Here is a 17,924-nt window from a genome sequence, read left to right as displayed (position 1 = left end):
TGACGGTGAACGAGGCCAAGTTGGCGCGGTAGGCGGGCGCAGGGGAGTGGGCCCACAGAATTAAAATGCCTGGGCACCGGGAGGTCCCTCTCAAATGGTGTGGGCCAAGCGAAGGTGCTCAGTGAAGCAATCTCTGACTGCGCCCTGTTCCTCCCATGTGGAGAAGGCCACCAGGTGAGCACCTGATGCTGACAACTCCTGCAGATTCACAGGCGAAGGGTTGTTTCACTTGGAGGGATTGTTTGGGGCCCCAAACGGTGCCATGCATGTTCACAAGTGAAGTGCTGCTGGGTGATACCATGATGAAGGGCTCAAGCCTGAAACGTTGGTTATGTATCTTTATATTTGCTATATAAAGTCCATAGATCTGCTGAGTTTCTCCAGAATTGTGTTTTTATTTAAATCAAGGCATCTGCAGACGTTCATGTTTTACTCCTGAACTTAATACTTTGATTTATGTAGGCCAACATGCCAAAAGGTCTTTTTATGACACTGTTTACCTTTTACACCACTTTCATGTATCTATATTCACAGATCCCTCTGATATAACACACTCCACGGTGACCTACCATTCACTGTGTTTGTCCTACCCTGGTGCAACACCTCACTGGTTTTAATTTTTGGGCAACACATTTCAGCCGAGGCCCACCGTCCCCGCTGCAGCCGAGGCCCACCATCCACACCCACCTCTAATCCAAACATGGATTTTTGGGTAACAATGGATGTGGGGTCCTGGCTGATGTTCCCTTCACTAACACTGAGACCCTGAAACAGACAATCAAACTGGGTCAGCCAAGTTGTTTCTGTTGACTTGCAAGAATGGAGAACCAATTATCTGGCTATTAATTTCCCCTCTGCCTTAGTACAGACTTCAAGGCCACCTACAGTTAGGATTCACAGATTAAGTATTTGTTATTCATTCTATATATAACCTTTCTAACGTTTAATAGGAATGTATCTGTCCATAACGCTACATTGCTTTGACTATAAGGCAATTGGTTGTGTATATATTACATTGTGCAGAAAAGTGACCTGCATCTTGTCATAAGTACAGTGAAATGGGCAGGAGGAAAAAGGTTTTTTGGGTTAAGATTTTTTTTTTAAAACATACAGTGCGGTAACAGGCCCTCTCACCCCAAGAGCCCGTGCCGCCTAATTACACCCAATTAACCTACAACCCCCGGTACGTTTTGAAGGGTGGGAGGAAACCAGAGCACCCGGAGGAATCCCACGCAGACACGAAAAGAACGTACAGGCAGCACCAGATTCGAACCCTGGCTGATGGCATAGTAACAACGTTGTGCTAACATGCACAACGATAAAGTCTGGAATATAGGCCAGATCTTTCAGAATAGGATTCAGTGGTGCTACATTGTGCAATGGGCAACTTTGCTTCATCGCATAGAGGAAGTTTAATGAAGCATTTGTGTCAAGAGTTCCAGCTTTCCTACACAGGTGGACTCCATCTGCATCCTGAGGAAGGTTCTTCTTGCTTCTGAGGGAGTACAACTGATTCCTGGGATGGCAGGACTGACGTGGGTGGACTAAGGTTAGACTTGTGGGAATTGAGAAGAATCGGGGGGGATTTCAGAGCGGCAGACAAGAAAGGTTTGGAAGAATGTCCCAACATTGGGGAAGCCCAGAACAAAGGGTCATGGTCGAAGGTATAAGGAGGAAGCCATTTAGGACTGAGATGAGAAGTCTCTTCACGGAGCCTTGTGAACTTGAGGCATATTCTATGCCACGGAAAGTTGTTAAGGTCAGTTCATTAGATATAATCAAAAAGAAGTTGGATGTTGCTCGAGTGGCTGAAGGGATTGAGGGGTACGGAGAGAAAGCAGGGATCGGATACTAAGGTCATATGACCGACCATTCTGTCTGGCGGAAAAGGGTGGAAGGGCTGAATAGCCTTCTCCTACTCCAACTTTCTAGGAATTGAGGTGAAATGTCAGCCTCATGAAATAGTCATGCTCTATGTCATACTTTGCGAGTTTTATTCATCTCAGTACTACAATTATTGCAGCATCTAGGCAGGTGACATCAAAGCATTAAGTACAGGTGCTCCCCAACTTATGATGGTCCAACTTACGATTTTTTGAAGTTGCTTTCGAATGTGTACTTTGTAAGGTAAAACATCATGAGATGGGAATGTGTAAGGAGTTACCCTGTACAGGGCTGTAACAAGATGTGAATGCATCCTTGTACTTACAAGATAAGAGAGACATTGATGGATTGAGAGGCAGGAAGCTAGCAGGGAAAGGATAGCAACAGTTTTAGTCATTGGACAAGTAATGATATGATGATGTTCTAAGCATGTATCCAAGGGTATAAAAAATCATCATTTTGCTGATAACGGCAGAATGCATTCTCCGACTAACATGTTTAGTTGCAAGTGTTACAATCCGGTAATAAAGAACAAAGAACCCTGATTTCGACTCAGTCTGGTGTTTGTCTCACTCATTCATGAACAAAGCAGACCTAACAATTTTCACTTCTGAATTCGATCTGTTCCCGCGCTTGCAATCTGCGGTACGCTACTCTCTCGCAATGCTGGACGATGTCAGCATCGCACATGAGTATTGTACAACACTCTCACATCCAGTGGGCTTTCAGCTCTGTATGTTAATGGGTTTTTCCCCCAGTGTGGGATAAAGGTATTCAAAATGTAATCATAAAAATATGGCAGGTGTGGTATTCGTTTTCGATTTACGATGGGTTTGCCCGGAACGGAACCCCATCGTAAGCTGACGAGCGCCTGTATTGTGGGAGAAAAATAACATCATTCCCAAAAGGGCAGCACAGCGCAACGCTGTTACAGTGCCAGTGACCGGGGTTCGAATCCCGTGGTGTCCATAAGGAGTTTGTACTTTCTCCCTGTGTCTGTGTGGGTTTCCTCCGGGCACTCTGGGTTATGAAGTAGGTAGAATTTAATGTATATATATATATACCCGTGGGCTGGAAGGGCCTGTTACCGTGCTGTATGTTTTAAATGTAATGCTTCACAGAATGCAACTACCCTGCACAAAATCAAATCTGCATCTCGATTGCAACCCTCCACACAAATATTTCACAATGCGATCTTTTAATTTGGCTTCCTTAGTTGCATCTATTCCTGCCTTTATTTTCTAGATTAAAAAGGTAAGATTTTAAAAAATTTACCTTTTGCTTCCTGGTTTACTGGTTGAAAATGCTTTGATGTGATTGGCTTCTCAGCCACTTTTGGAATGCTGTCTGATCAACGGCCTGGTTTAATAGGAATAAAATCCCACCCACCCCGAGAGATCATTAGATCTTTGGGTGAGGTTTTGTGCTGAGAATTCTGGTGCCTGCAGAAATGCAGGCCTATCTGTTTCACGTAGAGGTGTAAAGGTTTTTGCTCAGCCTCAGGGGTAGTGGGATTAAAACCCCATTCTGGTTAGCGCAACATTATTTACAGCGACGCAGATTCAAATCTGTCACTGCCGATAGGGAGCTTGTTCGTTCTCCACGTGCCTGCATGTGTTTCCTCCGGGTGCCCCGGTTTGCTCACACAGGGTTAGCGGGTTAATTGAGCACATGGGTGTAATTGGGCAGCATGGATTCGTGGGCTGGAAGGGCCTGTGCCCGTGCCTGTAAATTAAAATAATCTAAGTCAAAGCTTCAGTGAGGTACTAATCTGCTAAAGGGTTTCTGGTGTTTTGTTTTTAGTTCAGATTTCAAGATTCTGCAGTATTTTCATTTGCTCGATGTCGATAGTTCAGACTCAAAGGACCTGAACGCTATGGAGAGAGTGCAGAGGCAGCGGCCCACATTTTGCTCATACCTTGATGAAGGGCTGATCCCGAAATGTTGGCTATGGTTCTTTTATCTTCGCTCTATAAAGTACACTGCTGAGTTTCTCCAGCATTATGTTTTTACTGGGATGTTGCCTGGATTAGAAAATAAATCTTATGAGGCAAGGGTAGCAGAGCTGGGGCTTTTCTCTCTGGACCAAAGAAAGAGGAGAGGTGTCCTCAACAGAGGTCGACAAGATCGAGGGGCATCGATAAGGTAGACAGCCAGCGCCTTTTTTCCCAAGGTGGGATTAGAAAACAGAGGACATCTGTACAAAGTGAAGTTTAGGGGTAAGTGTTTTTTTTAAAAAAACAGAGTTGTGGGTGCCTGGATTGCATTGCAAAGGGTGATGGTGGAAATTGGGGGCATTTAAGAGACTCTTAGCCAGGAGATAGACAACAGACTCGCCAAGGCAAATAGCGCCTTTGGAAGACTACACAAAAGAGTCTGGAAAAACAACCAACTGAAAAACCTCACAAAGATAAGCGTATACAGAGCTGTTGTCATACCCACACTCCTGTTCGGCTATGAATCATGGGTCCTCTACCGGCATCACCTACGGCTCCTAGAACGCTTCCACCAGCGTTGTCTCCGCTCCATCCTCAACATCCATTGGAGCGCTTTCATCCCTAACGTCGAAGTACTCGAGATGGCAGAGGTCGACAGCATCGAGTCCACGCTGCTGAAGATCCAGCTGCGCTGGGTGGGTCACGTCTCCAGAATGGAGGACCATCGCCTTCCCAAGATCGTGTTATATGGCGAGCTCTCCACTGGCCACCGTGACAGAGGTGCACCAAAGAAGAGGTACAAGGACTGCCTAAAGAAATCTCTTGGTGCCTGCCACATTGACCACCGCCAGTGGGATGATATCGCCTCAAACCGTGCATCTTGGCGCCTCACAGTTTGGCGGGCAGCAACCTCCTTTGAAGAAGACCGCAGAGCCCACCTCACTGACAAAAGGCAAAGGAGGAAAAACCCAACACCCAACCCCAACCAACCAATTTTCCCCTGCAGCCGCTGCAACCGTGTCTGCCTGTCCCGCATCGGACTTGTCAGCCACAAACGAGCCTGCAGCTGACGTGGACTTTTACCCCCTCCATAAATCTTCGTCCGCGAAGCCAAGCCAAAGAAAAGAAAGAAAAAGCCAGGCACACAGATGAAAGAAAAACAGAGGGTTATGAGGTAGGTAGAATTTAGTTTTTATATATACAAAGGTCCACATGACATGACTGTAAAGTTCTTTGTTTAACTGGATATTTTCTACTCCTGTTAATTCCAAAATCTGGCAGTTTGTGAAGGACGTTACTTGCTTTTTGTGGTCCCGGTGTGCAGGTATGAACCACCTTTCCTAGTTGCCTTAGAGGTCAGGGGTGATGAGCCATCTCCTCGAACCCTCCCAGGTTGTGACACTGTTTGCAAGCCAGGAGGAGAACCTGCCGGCATCAATGTTTCCATGAATAATTTTCGGGAGTGCAGCAAGCTAGATAACTAGCTCGCCGCTCCTCGATATCAGACAGACTGGGCACAGACTGGGAGATCACTTTGTTGAGCTCCACTCTGTCCGCAGCAATAGCGTGGATCTCCCAGTGGCCACCTACTTCAATTCTCCAACCCTTTCCTTTGCTGACATGTCTGTCCATGGTCTCCTGCACTGCCAGACTGAGACCATCCACAAATTGGAAGGACACCTCCCGACTAGGCATCCTCCACCGAATGGCATTAGTATCACCTTCTCTGGCTTTCATTAAACCCCCCAACTTCTTCCCCATCGCCTTCTTCCAGCTCTGTCTCTCCCTGTCTCCTTGCACACAGACATGATAGATTCTCACCTCTCTCCTAATCATATGCAACTAATACCTTTTGTTGGCCTGGTTCTGCCCCCAGCCAGAACTGAGATTTCCTGCTTTTGCTCATTCTGCGTATTCCTTGAAGAAGGGCTCAGGCCTGAAACGTCAGCAAAAGATCTTCATCCCCTTAGAGGAAAAAATGATGCTGAAAAACTGGCTGAGTTCCTCCAATATTTTGGTGAGTTGTTTTTTACTCCAATCACAGCATCTGCAGACTCTTAGTTCCACACTTAAATAGAATCAGTTAACTGATCTGCCAGGGATGTTCCCACCCTGGTTACTTCTGAGCACTGGCTGCACACAATATTACCAGCACCGAGCATTGAATGCAATTCATCGCAGTGGGGAACGTGATTCACTGGACACTGTGGGAGTGAGCGCGGGGCAGCCCACTGCATTTTCGCCAGACTCCCAGTAATACAAGGCCAGTGTTGCAAGGATGTGAATCCGTGGTTAGTACTTTCCTCCTCAGCTGTAACATTAAACCCACAGCGTTAACCCACTCCCCCCCCCCCGCCAAAACACCTTCTTTTAAGTCAAAGTATCTAATAATCCAGACAGTGGGGTCCTTGGAAACGTGCTTGTTTAAAGCTTCTGTTGCTTGGAGTAACTATCTTATCAGCAAACTAGCTGCTTTTTTAACTGTCACTAAACCAGCTGCTCTGTCAACATACAAGCTGCTTGCAGTCTGGATGCCTGATAACAGAAAGTGGTCTGCAGATATAGCTGCTAAACACCTGCCTGTTAAAGTGTCTACAGGTAAGCACCTGTTCAAATCACTAAAATTGAAAAAAAAATTCCTTGGACAACTTCAAAGACGGTTTTGAAATTAAATGATTGGGTGACGAGGTGGACAGTGAGGAAGAAGGTGGTCATGAAGGAGCAGACTGTGCAGCGAGACGGGATGGTCACAGGTGATGAAAGTGAAATGAGGAGAGAGGAAGGACCAGACATTAGACACTGCTGGAGTTGAGGGAGGGTCAGAGACCAGACGTTTATATTTTTACACAGCCGCTGCATTCCAGGAAATTATTCCCACTTTCCCGGAGTGCATTCCGTGCAGGAAAGTGAAACCAATTTTTAAGAATTTTAACCAATCCCTTACAAATTACAGAGCACTTAAAGTGGGATGTGAGTGGGAAGGGAAGGTGAAGAACTACTGCTCTAGACCCAATTGTTACTGAAATATTTTGCTTGAGAAAAATTGTCACTGGCCCATTTCCTTTGAAACCGTACACATAACGAGTCAGTGAGGTACAATTAAAACAGTGGTTTTCAACCTTGTTCTTTCCATTCATATACCACCTTAAGTAATCCCTTACTAACCACAGAGCACTTATGGCATAGGGATTACTTACGGTGGAATATGAGCTTAGGGGGGCAGTTTGAAAACTGCTGATTTAAACCATTGAGCAACTCACTAGTTACACTTGGAATGTGGGGACCTGCATGGGTTTCCAATCACAGCATCTCATAAGTGCAGTTGTACAAGTCTCATCACCTTTTAATCCTGGTTTCGTACTCCGCCCTTTGCTTGGTCAGTTCCGACTTGAGCTCAGTGACCAGACTCTGAAGTGCTTTCGAGCACGTAGCAGAGTTGTTTAATGCAAGGAGCAAGTCGCTGCTTTGGCTGCAGCTTGCGCTGCTGACGTGCGTGTCAAACGGCTCAGTCCATCCGCAGGCTTCGGCCCGTGGCTGGGGCGCCTCTGCCAGCCAGTCCACCCGCGTGCAGCTCCGTACTGAGGAGTCACTTTCCTGCCCGGCGACAGAGCTACCAGAATCGACCATAGAGATGTCACAGGACGACGTTGACCACGTGGTGCTGGCTACGCTGTGCCTGTCCCCAGCGTTCAAGGATAGGTTTGAAGATGGCACGTTATCGTAGGTGGAGAGGCGGGAAGACCCAGATTCTTTGACTCTATCCCCAGACGAAGTCCTTCTGTGGCCTCGCAGTGAAGACAATCCATTCATCAGCCAATTCCCACTGGCTGTCAAGTGAGGAATATCTAACGAAGAGCCACTTAGCTTGGTACTGCTGGACCTTCCTCCCATCTGTTTAAATGAGTATTTCCACCCAGGGAGCGTTTGCAGCCTCCTATTTGGGCTCATGTTGCCAGCAACCTGTCGGTCCCGAGGTACGCTTTTGGAGACAGTCACAGGGGTGCTGACATTGACGTCCATGGAGGCGGCGCTGTCGCAGGAACTCCCCGCTTGATTGTCGGCCTTGGGATCGTCACCCTCTTCCTCCGACACCCACTCTACCAGGCACCGCTTGCTCAATGACCTGGCATCGGGCTGCGAGGCCGTGTCGTCACTGGGAATAACTGGGAAGAGCCTGTTGTGTTCGCTGATCAGCACAGTCATCAGGTGCTGCACCAGGGAGGTGCCTGTTGGTAGGACAAAGAAACTAAATTAATTCTGTGAAAACACAATGCTGGAGAAACTCAGCTGGTCAAACAGTGAACTTTATGGAGCAAAGATAAAGATACATCAGCGACGTTTCAGGCTTGAGCCCTTCATCACGATATGGAAAAATGTTGGAAGAGGGGGAGGGAAGGCAGGGGGAGGAGCACGGTCCCAAAGGCAGGAGGTAATAGTCGCTCAGGGGAGGGGGGGATGGCTCTGTGAATGGAGAGGGAAGGGGTGGAGAGCTGGAGGAAAGACGAAGGGAAAGGGAAGGGAGGGAGAACGGAGAGCAGGCCAGCAGAAATCGGAGAAGTCAGTGTTAATGCCTTCCCGTTGGAGAGTGCCCAGATGGAAAATCAAGTTCCTCTAACTTAGGGGTGATTTTGGTGGGATAGCACACGAGGCTATAGACAGGCATGGGAGTGGAATTGAAGTGGATGCCCACTGTCACTGATGCGAACAGAGTGAAGGAGCTCGGCAAAGTGATCTCCCAGTCTTTGTCCAGTCTCTCCACTGCAGAGAAGGCCCCAACGGGAGCTCCGGATGCAGTAGGTACCTCCCACGGACCCAACTTGTTTGGCACCCTAAATGAGGAAGGAGGCGTGGGCGCAGGTATGGCACTTCCTGCGGCCACGGGGGAAGGTGCTGTGGGTTGGGGGGGGGGGGTACGTGATTAGTTCTGTTCGCTGGCCTTGCTACAGTGGAAATGAAATCCATTTGTTTAAATCTAATGAAGACATCATTTGGTGCTTCACTGTTCACCCAAAGGGATTAGAGCAATTTGAGCTGTGACTATACAACAGTCGCGACACTATCCAAGAATTACTTTTCCACTCAATCTATTTTAATACTTGTTCTATTTGTGGTCCTCTTTCACAAAAGCTTTGCTTCACTGTTTCAGATGGGAATAGCGAACCACCGCCAAAATGTTGTTGAAATTAAAACTCAGTCACCTTGAGCTTTGAAGGAGACGGTCAGAGATTAACAGGTATTTAATTAGTCAGGGCATCAAGAGTCGTGGGGAGAAAGCCGAGGAGTTGGGCTGAGTGGGAGGATGCATCAACTGGTGATGGAATGATAGAACAGACTCGATGGACCTACCTCTGTGCCCCTGTGAGTTCGACAGCACCAGGATACAGAACCCTACTTGGTTTAAGCCATTCTCTGAAATGCGCATCAAGGTGTCCTCGGCAAGGGTTTTTCCTGATCGAGAACCAGATGATGTCACTGTGCGAATTTGCCTGATTGTTGACAATTCTAAATCCGTCTTCTGCTCTTACTTTTGAACATTGAAGGCAGACGGATGAAGAGAGCTAACATCAGCCTATCATGCCCTTGAAACTCACCAGCCAGTAAGTGAACATCAAGGTTACCAAGAGAGGCCCAGCAATAATCTTCTTCAAAGAAGTTGAATCAGAGCACCAAGGACAATTCAGGTCTAAGACAGCAGACATTCTCATCGGAAAGATAATGACGTTCCCTGGCATGCAACTCCCCCATGAGGAGAAGGATACAGTAGCCGGTAAATAAACCACAGTGCTGGAGAAACTCTGTACAGGTAGTGTCCAGCTTATGACCAGTGTGGCTTATGACCATCCGTACATACGACCCAAAAAATGCAAATATAAAAATGGGATCCAGGGGCTGTTTATTTTGACGGACCAACATGGCGGTGGCCACGGGCCGGGAGGGCGCAAAGACTCTGCTGATGCTGAATTCTATTCGGGTCGTGAAGGCGGAGGGGGATCCAGTGTTCGAGATGAGCACAGGCCAGGTGCCGGTGGTGGACAATGGGTCTTTCCAGTGCCGGGCGGGCTGGGCCATGGACGAAGTGCCGTGCCTCCAGTTTAAGAACGTGTCGGCCTGGAGTAACATGCATCTGACTTGCATCCAATTCGAGATCCGACCAATCGGTCAGAGTGGAACTCTGTCGTTGGTTGAGGATCACCTTTGGGTCAAACAGAGTACTTTATTGTATGTATGTGTAATGGTCAAGTTTTGTGGACCAATATTTAGGGCAAAATTTATGGGGTCGACGATTATGTCTACAATTTTTGACCTTGGCAGGGACGTGCATCATTCGAGGCGCCAGGAGCTTGGAATGGCTGGGCAGTCAGGGCCCAGGCGAGAGCCTGTGAGAAGGGATCCGGAGCTCAGATTGGTGGGAGACATGGTGACTTTCTCCAGCATAGTGTTTTTACTTCAATCACAGTGTCTGAAGACTTTTGTGTTTTACTCCAGTGGCCAGTGAATTCTGGGGACATTTTACCCACTGTGGCCCAAGCAGAACGTCCGAGCCTTAGCACAAATCAAGATGCCCACTACGTTTTCTATGGATTGTTGGAGCAATGGTTCAAACCCGAACAGGAAAGACTGGAAACGGTCAAGCAACATCAGACTAATCTAACAAACAACACGTCCTTGGGATGGCGGAGGACACCCACACAGTCACAGGGAGTCCATGCACCCGAGATCAGGATTGCTAGTGTCACGTTTAGCGGTTCTGGTGTGCCATTCAATTCAGATGAAGAGACTCGATCTGAAACGTCAAGGGAATTAGATCCCCCAGATTCTAGCATCTACCTTCTCGTGTCTGTCATCTACATCTCACAAGTCGAACTCTAGGTACTGACATTATCCAACACTATATTTCAGTATTTTGCAAAGAGCAAAGGTAAGCCCCCGGGGAAAACCCACACAGACATGGGGAGAATGTACAAACTCCTTACAGACAGCGCGGGATTTGAACCACGGTCCCGATCCCTGGCGTTGCACCAACTGTGCCGCCCCAAACAATCGAGTACACAAATTTAAAAGGAAGAGATGATAAAGAGAAGAGATAGCTAGATAGCTAGATAAATAACATTTACATAGCAGTGACCCTAACTTTGGGCGGTTTCTATGTTCTACCTGTGACTCCAGGTGCTCTCGTCTCCTCATTCCAAGGTTGTGTTTGGATCATTAAGTTGCCCTTAATGTTTAAGCAAGTGACTGAATTTGGGAAGAGTTGAAAAGATAGTGGAGAGAATTTTTAAAAAGTGAGATTAACCCAGGATTTATGTAAATGAGTGGTTGATGGTTGGCACGGACTTGATCAGCCAAGAGGCCTAGTTCTGCGCTGCATTCCTCAATTACTCTTTGTCCCTCAAGGACTCTTTTCTATCTTTTCTCTGTACCACAAAGTCAGCCTCTGCAGTGGCACTATATATGTTAGCCTTTCCTGCTTTTCAATTCTCACTTAACACTGCAAATTCAGTAGTTCCAGGAATTGTACAGAAAAATGACAATGAGATTCAAACACAAGCAGTTTACACAGAGTATTTCTTCTGAGATAGTGGAAAATGACTATAATTATTGCAACATTCCTTGAACTTCACTTACTGGGGTTTGGGAGCTGAAAGCAATTAAGGTGAAAGATGGTGAATTTAAAAAAGACCTAAATGAGAAGTTATCAAGACAACCAGAACCACCGTTTCCTGGGGAAATGAGATTCTAAGTCAATAGCATGAATTGTATGCAAAGAGATTAATGGATTGTAATGTGATTTGTGAGGAGGTATTGCTCACAGGTTATCAATGTAATTCCTATCTGACAAATAATCTGTCCTTTCTTCCCTGTACAATTTACAATATATATATAAAACTACTGATACTTCACTTGGATGCAATGTCAAGTCAACAAATTCACAAATATCCTGGATCTAATTTCTCCTGAACAAACATGAACATTGAATTGGTGCTGCTCTTGTCAGTGAGATAAGTTATGGTCATGGGTGCCTTGCCTGCACAGATGCCATGTGAGTTGGGGGTGGGGGGGGAGGAAAAAGCCCTTAAAAAAAAACGGATTGGCAGCTGAGACCCCTACACTGAGCTGGCTGCCAAAGGTGAGGTGAGGCGGAGTCGAGTGGCCCGCGAGAAAAACAAAGTGTACCCAGGGGGATGAGCTACTGGGTACAAGCGGGTCTCTGACACGGAGTCTGGTGCTGATAGGGGATTCAATAGTTAGAAAGGTAGATGAGAGGTTTTGTGGAGAAGATCTGGAATCCTGGTGCCAGGATATGGGATATCTCAGATCGGGCTCACGGTGGGAGGGTGATCAGCTAGATGTCTTGGTCCACGTAGGGACCAATGACACAAGGTAGAAAGAGTGATGAAGTCCTGCTAGGAGAGTTCAGTGAGTTAGGCACTAGGTTGAAGGAGAGGACCTCCAGAGTAGTGATCTCAGGATTGCTTTCCGTGCCACATGCTGGAGAGATTAGGAATAGAAGGATAAGGCAGCTTAACACATGGCTGGAGACATGGTATAGGAGGGAGGGGTTCAAGTTTCTAGATCACTGGGCTTGACTATACATGAAGGTGGATCTATACCGACAGGATGGATTGTATCTGAACTGGAAGGGGATTAATATCCTTGTGGGTAGGTTTGTTAGTCTGGTCCCGATGGGTTTAAACTAGATTTTCAGGGGGAGCGGAACCAGAATGTTCAAATAGTTATGGGGGGGGGGGGGAATAAAGGTCAGGCGAGGACTGTATGTATAGACAGAAATCAAAGGGTTGTATGTGTTAGGAATGTTCTCAGGTGTTTTTATTTTAATGCAAGAAGTATTGTTCAATAGGCTGACGATTTAAGGGCATGGATTGATACGTGGGATTATGATAATGTTGCTATCACTGAGACTTGGTTGCAGGAGGGGCAGGACTGGCATCTTAACGTAATGGGATTCCGTTGCTTCAGATGCAATGGAGGGGGAGGGATGACGGGGGGGGGGGGAGTGGCATTGCTAGTCAGGGAAAATATGTCAGTTGTGCAAAGCCAGGACAGCCCAGAGGGCTCATCTACAGAGGCGATATGGGTGGAGTTGAGGAATGGGAAAGGTGTGACCATCTGATAGGGGTGTATTATAGTCCGCCCAATAGTCAGAATTGGAGGACCAAATCTGTAGACAGGTATCAGACTGATGTAAGATGTGATAGTAGGAGATTTTAACTTCCCAAGTACTGACTGGGACTCCCATTCTGTAAAAGGGTTCGAGTTTGTGAAATGTATTCAAGAAAGTTTTCGAAATCAATATATAGAGGTACCAGTGTGAGAGAATGCAGTACTTGATCTACAAGGCAGGTCAGGTGACAGATGTATGTGTAGGTGAACATTTTGGGTCCAGTGATCATAAAGTCATTAACTTCAAGTTATTTATAGAATAGGATAAGTCTGGTCCTCATGTTGGGATTCTAAATTGTGGAAATGAGAAAGGATCTGGGAAGAATGGATTGGGGTATGTTGTTTTATGCCAAGGGTGTGTTAAGTAAGTGGATGGCCTTCAAGGGCAAAATCTTGAGAGTGCAGAGTCTGCATGTTCCTGTTTGGATTAAAGGCAAAATTACCAGGGAACCCTGGTTTTCAAGGGATATTGGCGATCTGGTTAAGAAAAAGAGGAAAATGTAGAGAAAATATAGGCTCAAGGAGCTAATAAGGTACTTGAAGAGAATGGAAAATACTCAAGAAGGAAACCAGGAAGGCAAAAAGGAGACATGAAGTTGCTCTGGCAGATAATGTGAAGTTAAACCCGAAGGGTTTTGATAAGTACGTCAAGAGTAAAAAGATAGTAAGGGACAAAATTGGTCCCCTAGATGATCGAAGTGGTCAACTATGTGTGGAGCTTCACGTAATGGGGGAGAGCTTACATAGTTTTCTTGTATTAGTATTTACTCAGGAAACTGGCATGGTGTATAAGGAAGGAAGGGAAACAAAAAGAAGAGTCATGAAACAGATGGAGATTAAGGGGGAGGAGGTGCTCGCTGCCTTACAGGAAGTAAGAGGAGATAAATCACCTGGGCCAGATATGATATTCCCTTGGACCTTGAGAGAGACTAGTGTAGAAATTTTAGGGGCCCTAGCTAATATATTCAATGTCCTTAGCCATGGGTGAGGTGCCAAAGGATTAGAAGGTGGCTCATGATGTCCTATTGGTTAAAAAGAGCTCCAAAAATAAACCAGGTAATTATAGGCCGGTCAGTCATCTGGAAGGAGTTCTGTAAGATAGGATATATAGGCATTTGGACAGTCATGGGCTGATTAAGGACAGTCAGCATGGCTTTGTGCATCGTAGGTTGTGTTTAACGAATATTAAGAGTGTTTTTTGAAGAGGTTACCAAGAAGGTAGATGAAGGAAAGGCTCTAAATTTTGTCCACATGGACTTTAGTAAAGCCTTTGACAAGGTCCCACATGGGAGGTTAGTTCAGAAGGTTATGATACTTGGTATACATTGATGGGTTGTAAACTAGATTCAAAATGTGGGAGAAGACAAGAGAGTGGTAGAGTTTGGTTGCTTCTCAGACTAGAGGCCTGTGACTAATGGTGTGCCTCAGGGATCAGTACTGGGACCATTGTTGTCTATATCAATGATCGGGATTATAATGTGGTAAATTGGATCAGCAAGTTTGCTGATGACACAAAGATAGGAGGCGTTGTGAAAAGCAAGGAAGATTTTCAAAGTTTGCAGAGGGATCTGGACCAGCTGGGAGAATGGGCCAAAAAATGGCAGGTGGTGTTTAATGCAGAAAAGTGTGAGGTGACGCATTTTGGAAGGGAAAACTAAGGTAGGAGATGCATAGTTAATGATAGGGGGCACTGAGGAGTGCGGAAGAGCAGAGAGATCTGGGAATACAGAACAACTCCGATTATCACAAATCAGAACTCCTCATTTATCCAAAATTTTTTCAGAGCCAAACTGACCTCACAGGTTGAAAAAAAAATTCACTTAACATGAAATTAGAATGACGATTGTCCTCGTTTCAGGTAATTTCCTCCCCTCTCTTGTTCGATTTCTTCTTTACCTTTCTCTATTCCTTTTTCTCTCCAACTCTCCCTCTCAAGCTGCATACTACCATATCCCAGCCGCAAGCGGTCAGAAGATGACACTGGGACATCAAGAAGAGTTGCCTCCCAGGCAGGAGCAGGACCTCGGGCTCAGTGATGTTCCCTCCCTCCTCGGCACACCAGAGCTCCAGATGCCGACTCCGAAACCTCCCCTTGGCCTACTATGGACGCTAGGACTCCCCTATATGCGTGTGTAATAGGCCTAGGGGAAAATTCAGAGTTGGGACTCAAGTTCTCTGGTGACCGGGAAGACAGGAGCCCGTTGACTCGCCAGTAAGTACTCCACTAGCCCAGGAAGCCTCCCCTGGGATCAGTGGCGGCAGTTGAAAGTCTCAGAGATCACCGGCGGTGTTGTGGCCGGCATTTTTTTGGTGAGAATTAAACATTACTTTAATGCTTAAAAAGCCTTCCCTTGTTGTTTTTTGTAGTTTAAACATTGATACATGATTTGCTGTTGCAAAAAGAATGACCAGTTATCCGAAAAAAGCCATTTATCCAACAAAGGCCCGGTCCCAATCATTTTGGATAATCGGAGTGGTACTGAAGGTGGCTTCGCGGACAGGATTGTAAAGAAAACTTTTGGTATCTTATCCTTTATAAATCAAAGTATTGAGTATAGGGGTTGGGATGTTATGTTGAAGTTGTTGAAGACATTGGTGAGGACAAATTTGGAGTACTGTGTGCAGTTCAGGCACCTAATGAGAGGAAGGATATCAATAAGATTGAAAGAGTGCAGAGAAGATTTACTAGGAAGTTGCCAGGTTTTCAGGAGTTGAGTTACAAGGAAAGATTAAACAGGTTAGGAATTTGTTCCTTGGAGTGAAGAAGAACAAGGGGAGATTAGAGATGTTTACAAGATTGTGAGAGGTATAGACGGAATGGATGCGAATAGGCATTTTGCACTTGGATTGGGGGAGATAAATACGAAAGATCATAGTTTTAAGTTGAAGGGGGAAAGGTTTAGGGGGAACATTAGAGTGGTGGGAGTGTGGAACGAGCTGCCATCTGATGCGGTGAGTGCGGGCTCAATTGCGTGTTTTAACAATAAATTGGATAGGAACCTGGATGGGAGCAGGCCAGTGGGATTAGGGACTTGATGGTCGGCATAGTCTAGAGGGGATGAATGCCCTGTTTTCTGTGCTGCAGTGTTCTATGGTTCTATCTCTGATAATAAAAAAAATACTGTCATTAGATATTCAGGTACAAGGCAAACAGAACTAAAAGAGACACATGGGTAAACAGTGTGGTTGGAATCACACAGCATTGACCTTAGATGGGGTGGAGGCAGATACCTTGTGGTCTTCAAGAAGTGAGTGGATAACTATATGGTGGGGGAAAATCTGCATGGTTCCACAGATAGGACTGATGGTTGGAATTAGCCAGCTGCTCAAATATGATGGTTTGAATAGACTTGTTCAGTGATGTAACCTAACTTCTAAGCTTTGGAAAAATCACGCAACCAGAAAATGTACTTATCCGGCATCTTCCAATCCCCAGAGGTGCCAGATACCAGGGGTTTTACTGTACTTTCATTTAAAAAATGAATTAACCTACACTTTTCTGCTTGCAGCCATTGCCCTCCATTATACGGATAACCCATCCAGTTCCAAGGCAGGCTGGGAAACAGATCCCTGAACAGTCTAGATGATCGCCACAAATTCTTTGTTCCTGTAAGATTCCATGAGGGAGTCCACTTTTTTTTTTGATGAATACTGGCACCAGCAAGTTTGTCACCTCTCTGTTTCTGCAGAAACCCCCAATGGTGCTGTCAGGGATGAGGGAGGCGTGTGGGCAGTGATGTGGCTGCCAACATTTTCCCACAAAACGAATCTCACAGATGTTATAGAATTCAGTAAATTTTGCATTAATATACAACAGATGTTATATTGCACTCAATAAAATTTCTAATAAGGTTATTCTATAGAATATGACAGGAATCAGCCCACACTGTACAAACTAATTTAGACCACATATGATTGATATCCCCCATTCCCTGCCTATTTATGTGTCTGTTTAACTGCTTCTTAAACATTGCCATTATTTCTCCTTCCTCTGGCAGTGCATTCCAGGCACCTACCTCTCTGTGTGTGGGTGGTGGGGAGGAATCTTGACTTGTAAATCTCATTTAATCTTTCCCCTTCTCAAATTAAAGTTATGCCCTTTAGTGTTTTAAAACAGTCACAGATCTAACGTTGAGACCATGGTTTAAAACAAAATTACATGCTTCACTTCAGAATGATTTGTCTCCTTGACAAGTTATGAAACAAATGATCTTTTTCTAAATTACACTCTCTGCACGTTCTGTATCTCCGAGTGCTTTTGAGTTGCAGATGGAAGAGGAATGAGACCTCCTTACCTTCCATTATGGTCACTGGGTCCTCCAGTTTTGGACGCAAAATGTTTGGCCCAAAGACCGTCGCAAGATTCTGGACACTCATTTTATTAACACTTGAATAAGACTGAACTTCATCAAGGAACCTAGAGATGGAAGGAATGGCCAGCAATGGAAGGAAAATAAAAATAAAATCAGTCAAAATACACCATCGTCATGTTGCTGATAAGCTCTCTTCTCCCATCAATATCCGTTAATCACACACGTCAACCCCCCGAATTGAAAATTCTTTCTAACATGTAGGGTTCCATTGACTCCACTTTGTTGGAGCACAATCGTTGAGTTACGACCCATCTCTCAGTCCAAATGCAAAGGTTTTCAGCCCCACAATATCAGACACTTCCTGGCGTGACCCTTCCCTTATCCCTGGGCATTAGCGATGACTGAGTTACAAACAACTGAGAAAGATGCTAAGACTTGCGGGCCTCTTAACATAACCAATAGCAGCAAAAGAAATCTACCAGGAATAAGCCACCCTACAAAAAAATGAACTTTGAAAAGTAAATAGGCAATAAAGAGTGTTCTCCCCCAAGGTCCTCACCCCACCACTGTCTCAGAGCACCAGATCCACGCAGGGTGAAGGTACATT

The 17,924-nt window shown here is 45.7% G+C and overlaps 1 protein-coding gene across 6 annotated transcripts in view; it reads right to left on the bottom strand.

Moving 5' to 3' along the window:
- The window catches only part of LOC138736327 (rho GTPase-activating protein 22-like), a 345,123-nt gene that overhangs the window by 5,153 nt on the left and 322,046 nt on the right, over positions 1-17,924 (bottom strand). For all 6 annotated transcript variants that reach the window (XM_069885644.1, XM_069885649.1, XM_069885650.1 and 3 more), the window contains 2 exons: positions 17,300-17,421; positions 7,162-8,047 (listed from right to left, as the gene is read on the bottom strand). In XM_069885644.1, the coding sequence (XP_069741745.1) occupies positions 7,162-8,047; positions 17,300-17,421 (1,008 nt within the window). The remainder of the gene's footprint in view (positions 1-7,161; positions 8,048-17,299; positions 17,422-17,924) is intronic.

This window comes from Narcine bancroftii, chromosome 6 (genome assembly GCF_036971445.1).
Source record: "Narcine bancroftii isolate sNarBan1 chromosome 6, sNarBan1.hap1, whole genome shotgun sequence".
Classification (NCBI taxonomy): domain Eukaryota; kingdom Metazoa; phylum Chordata; class Chondrichthyes; order Torpediniformes; family Narcinidae; genus Narcine; species Narcine bancroftii.
Note: the sequence above shows the minus strand (reverse complement) of the source record. Positions and strands in the feature narration are given on the sequence as shown.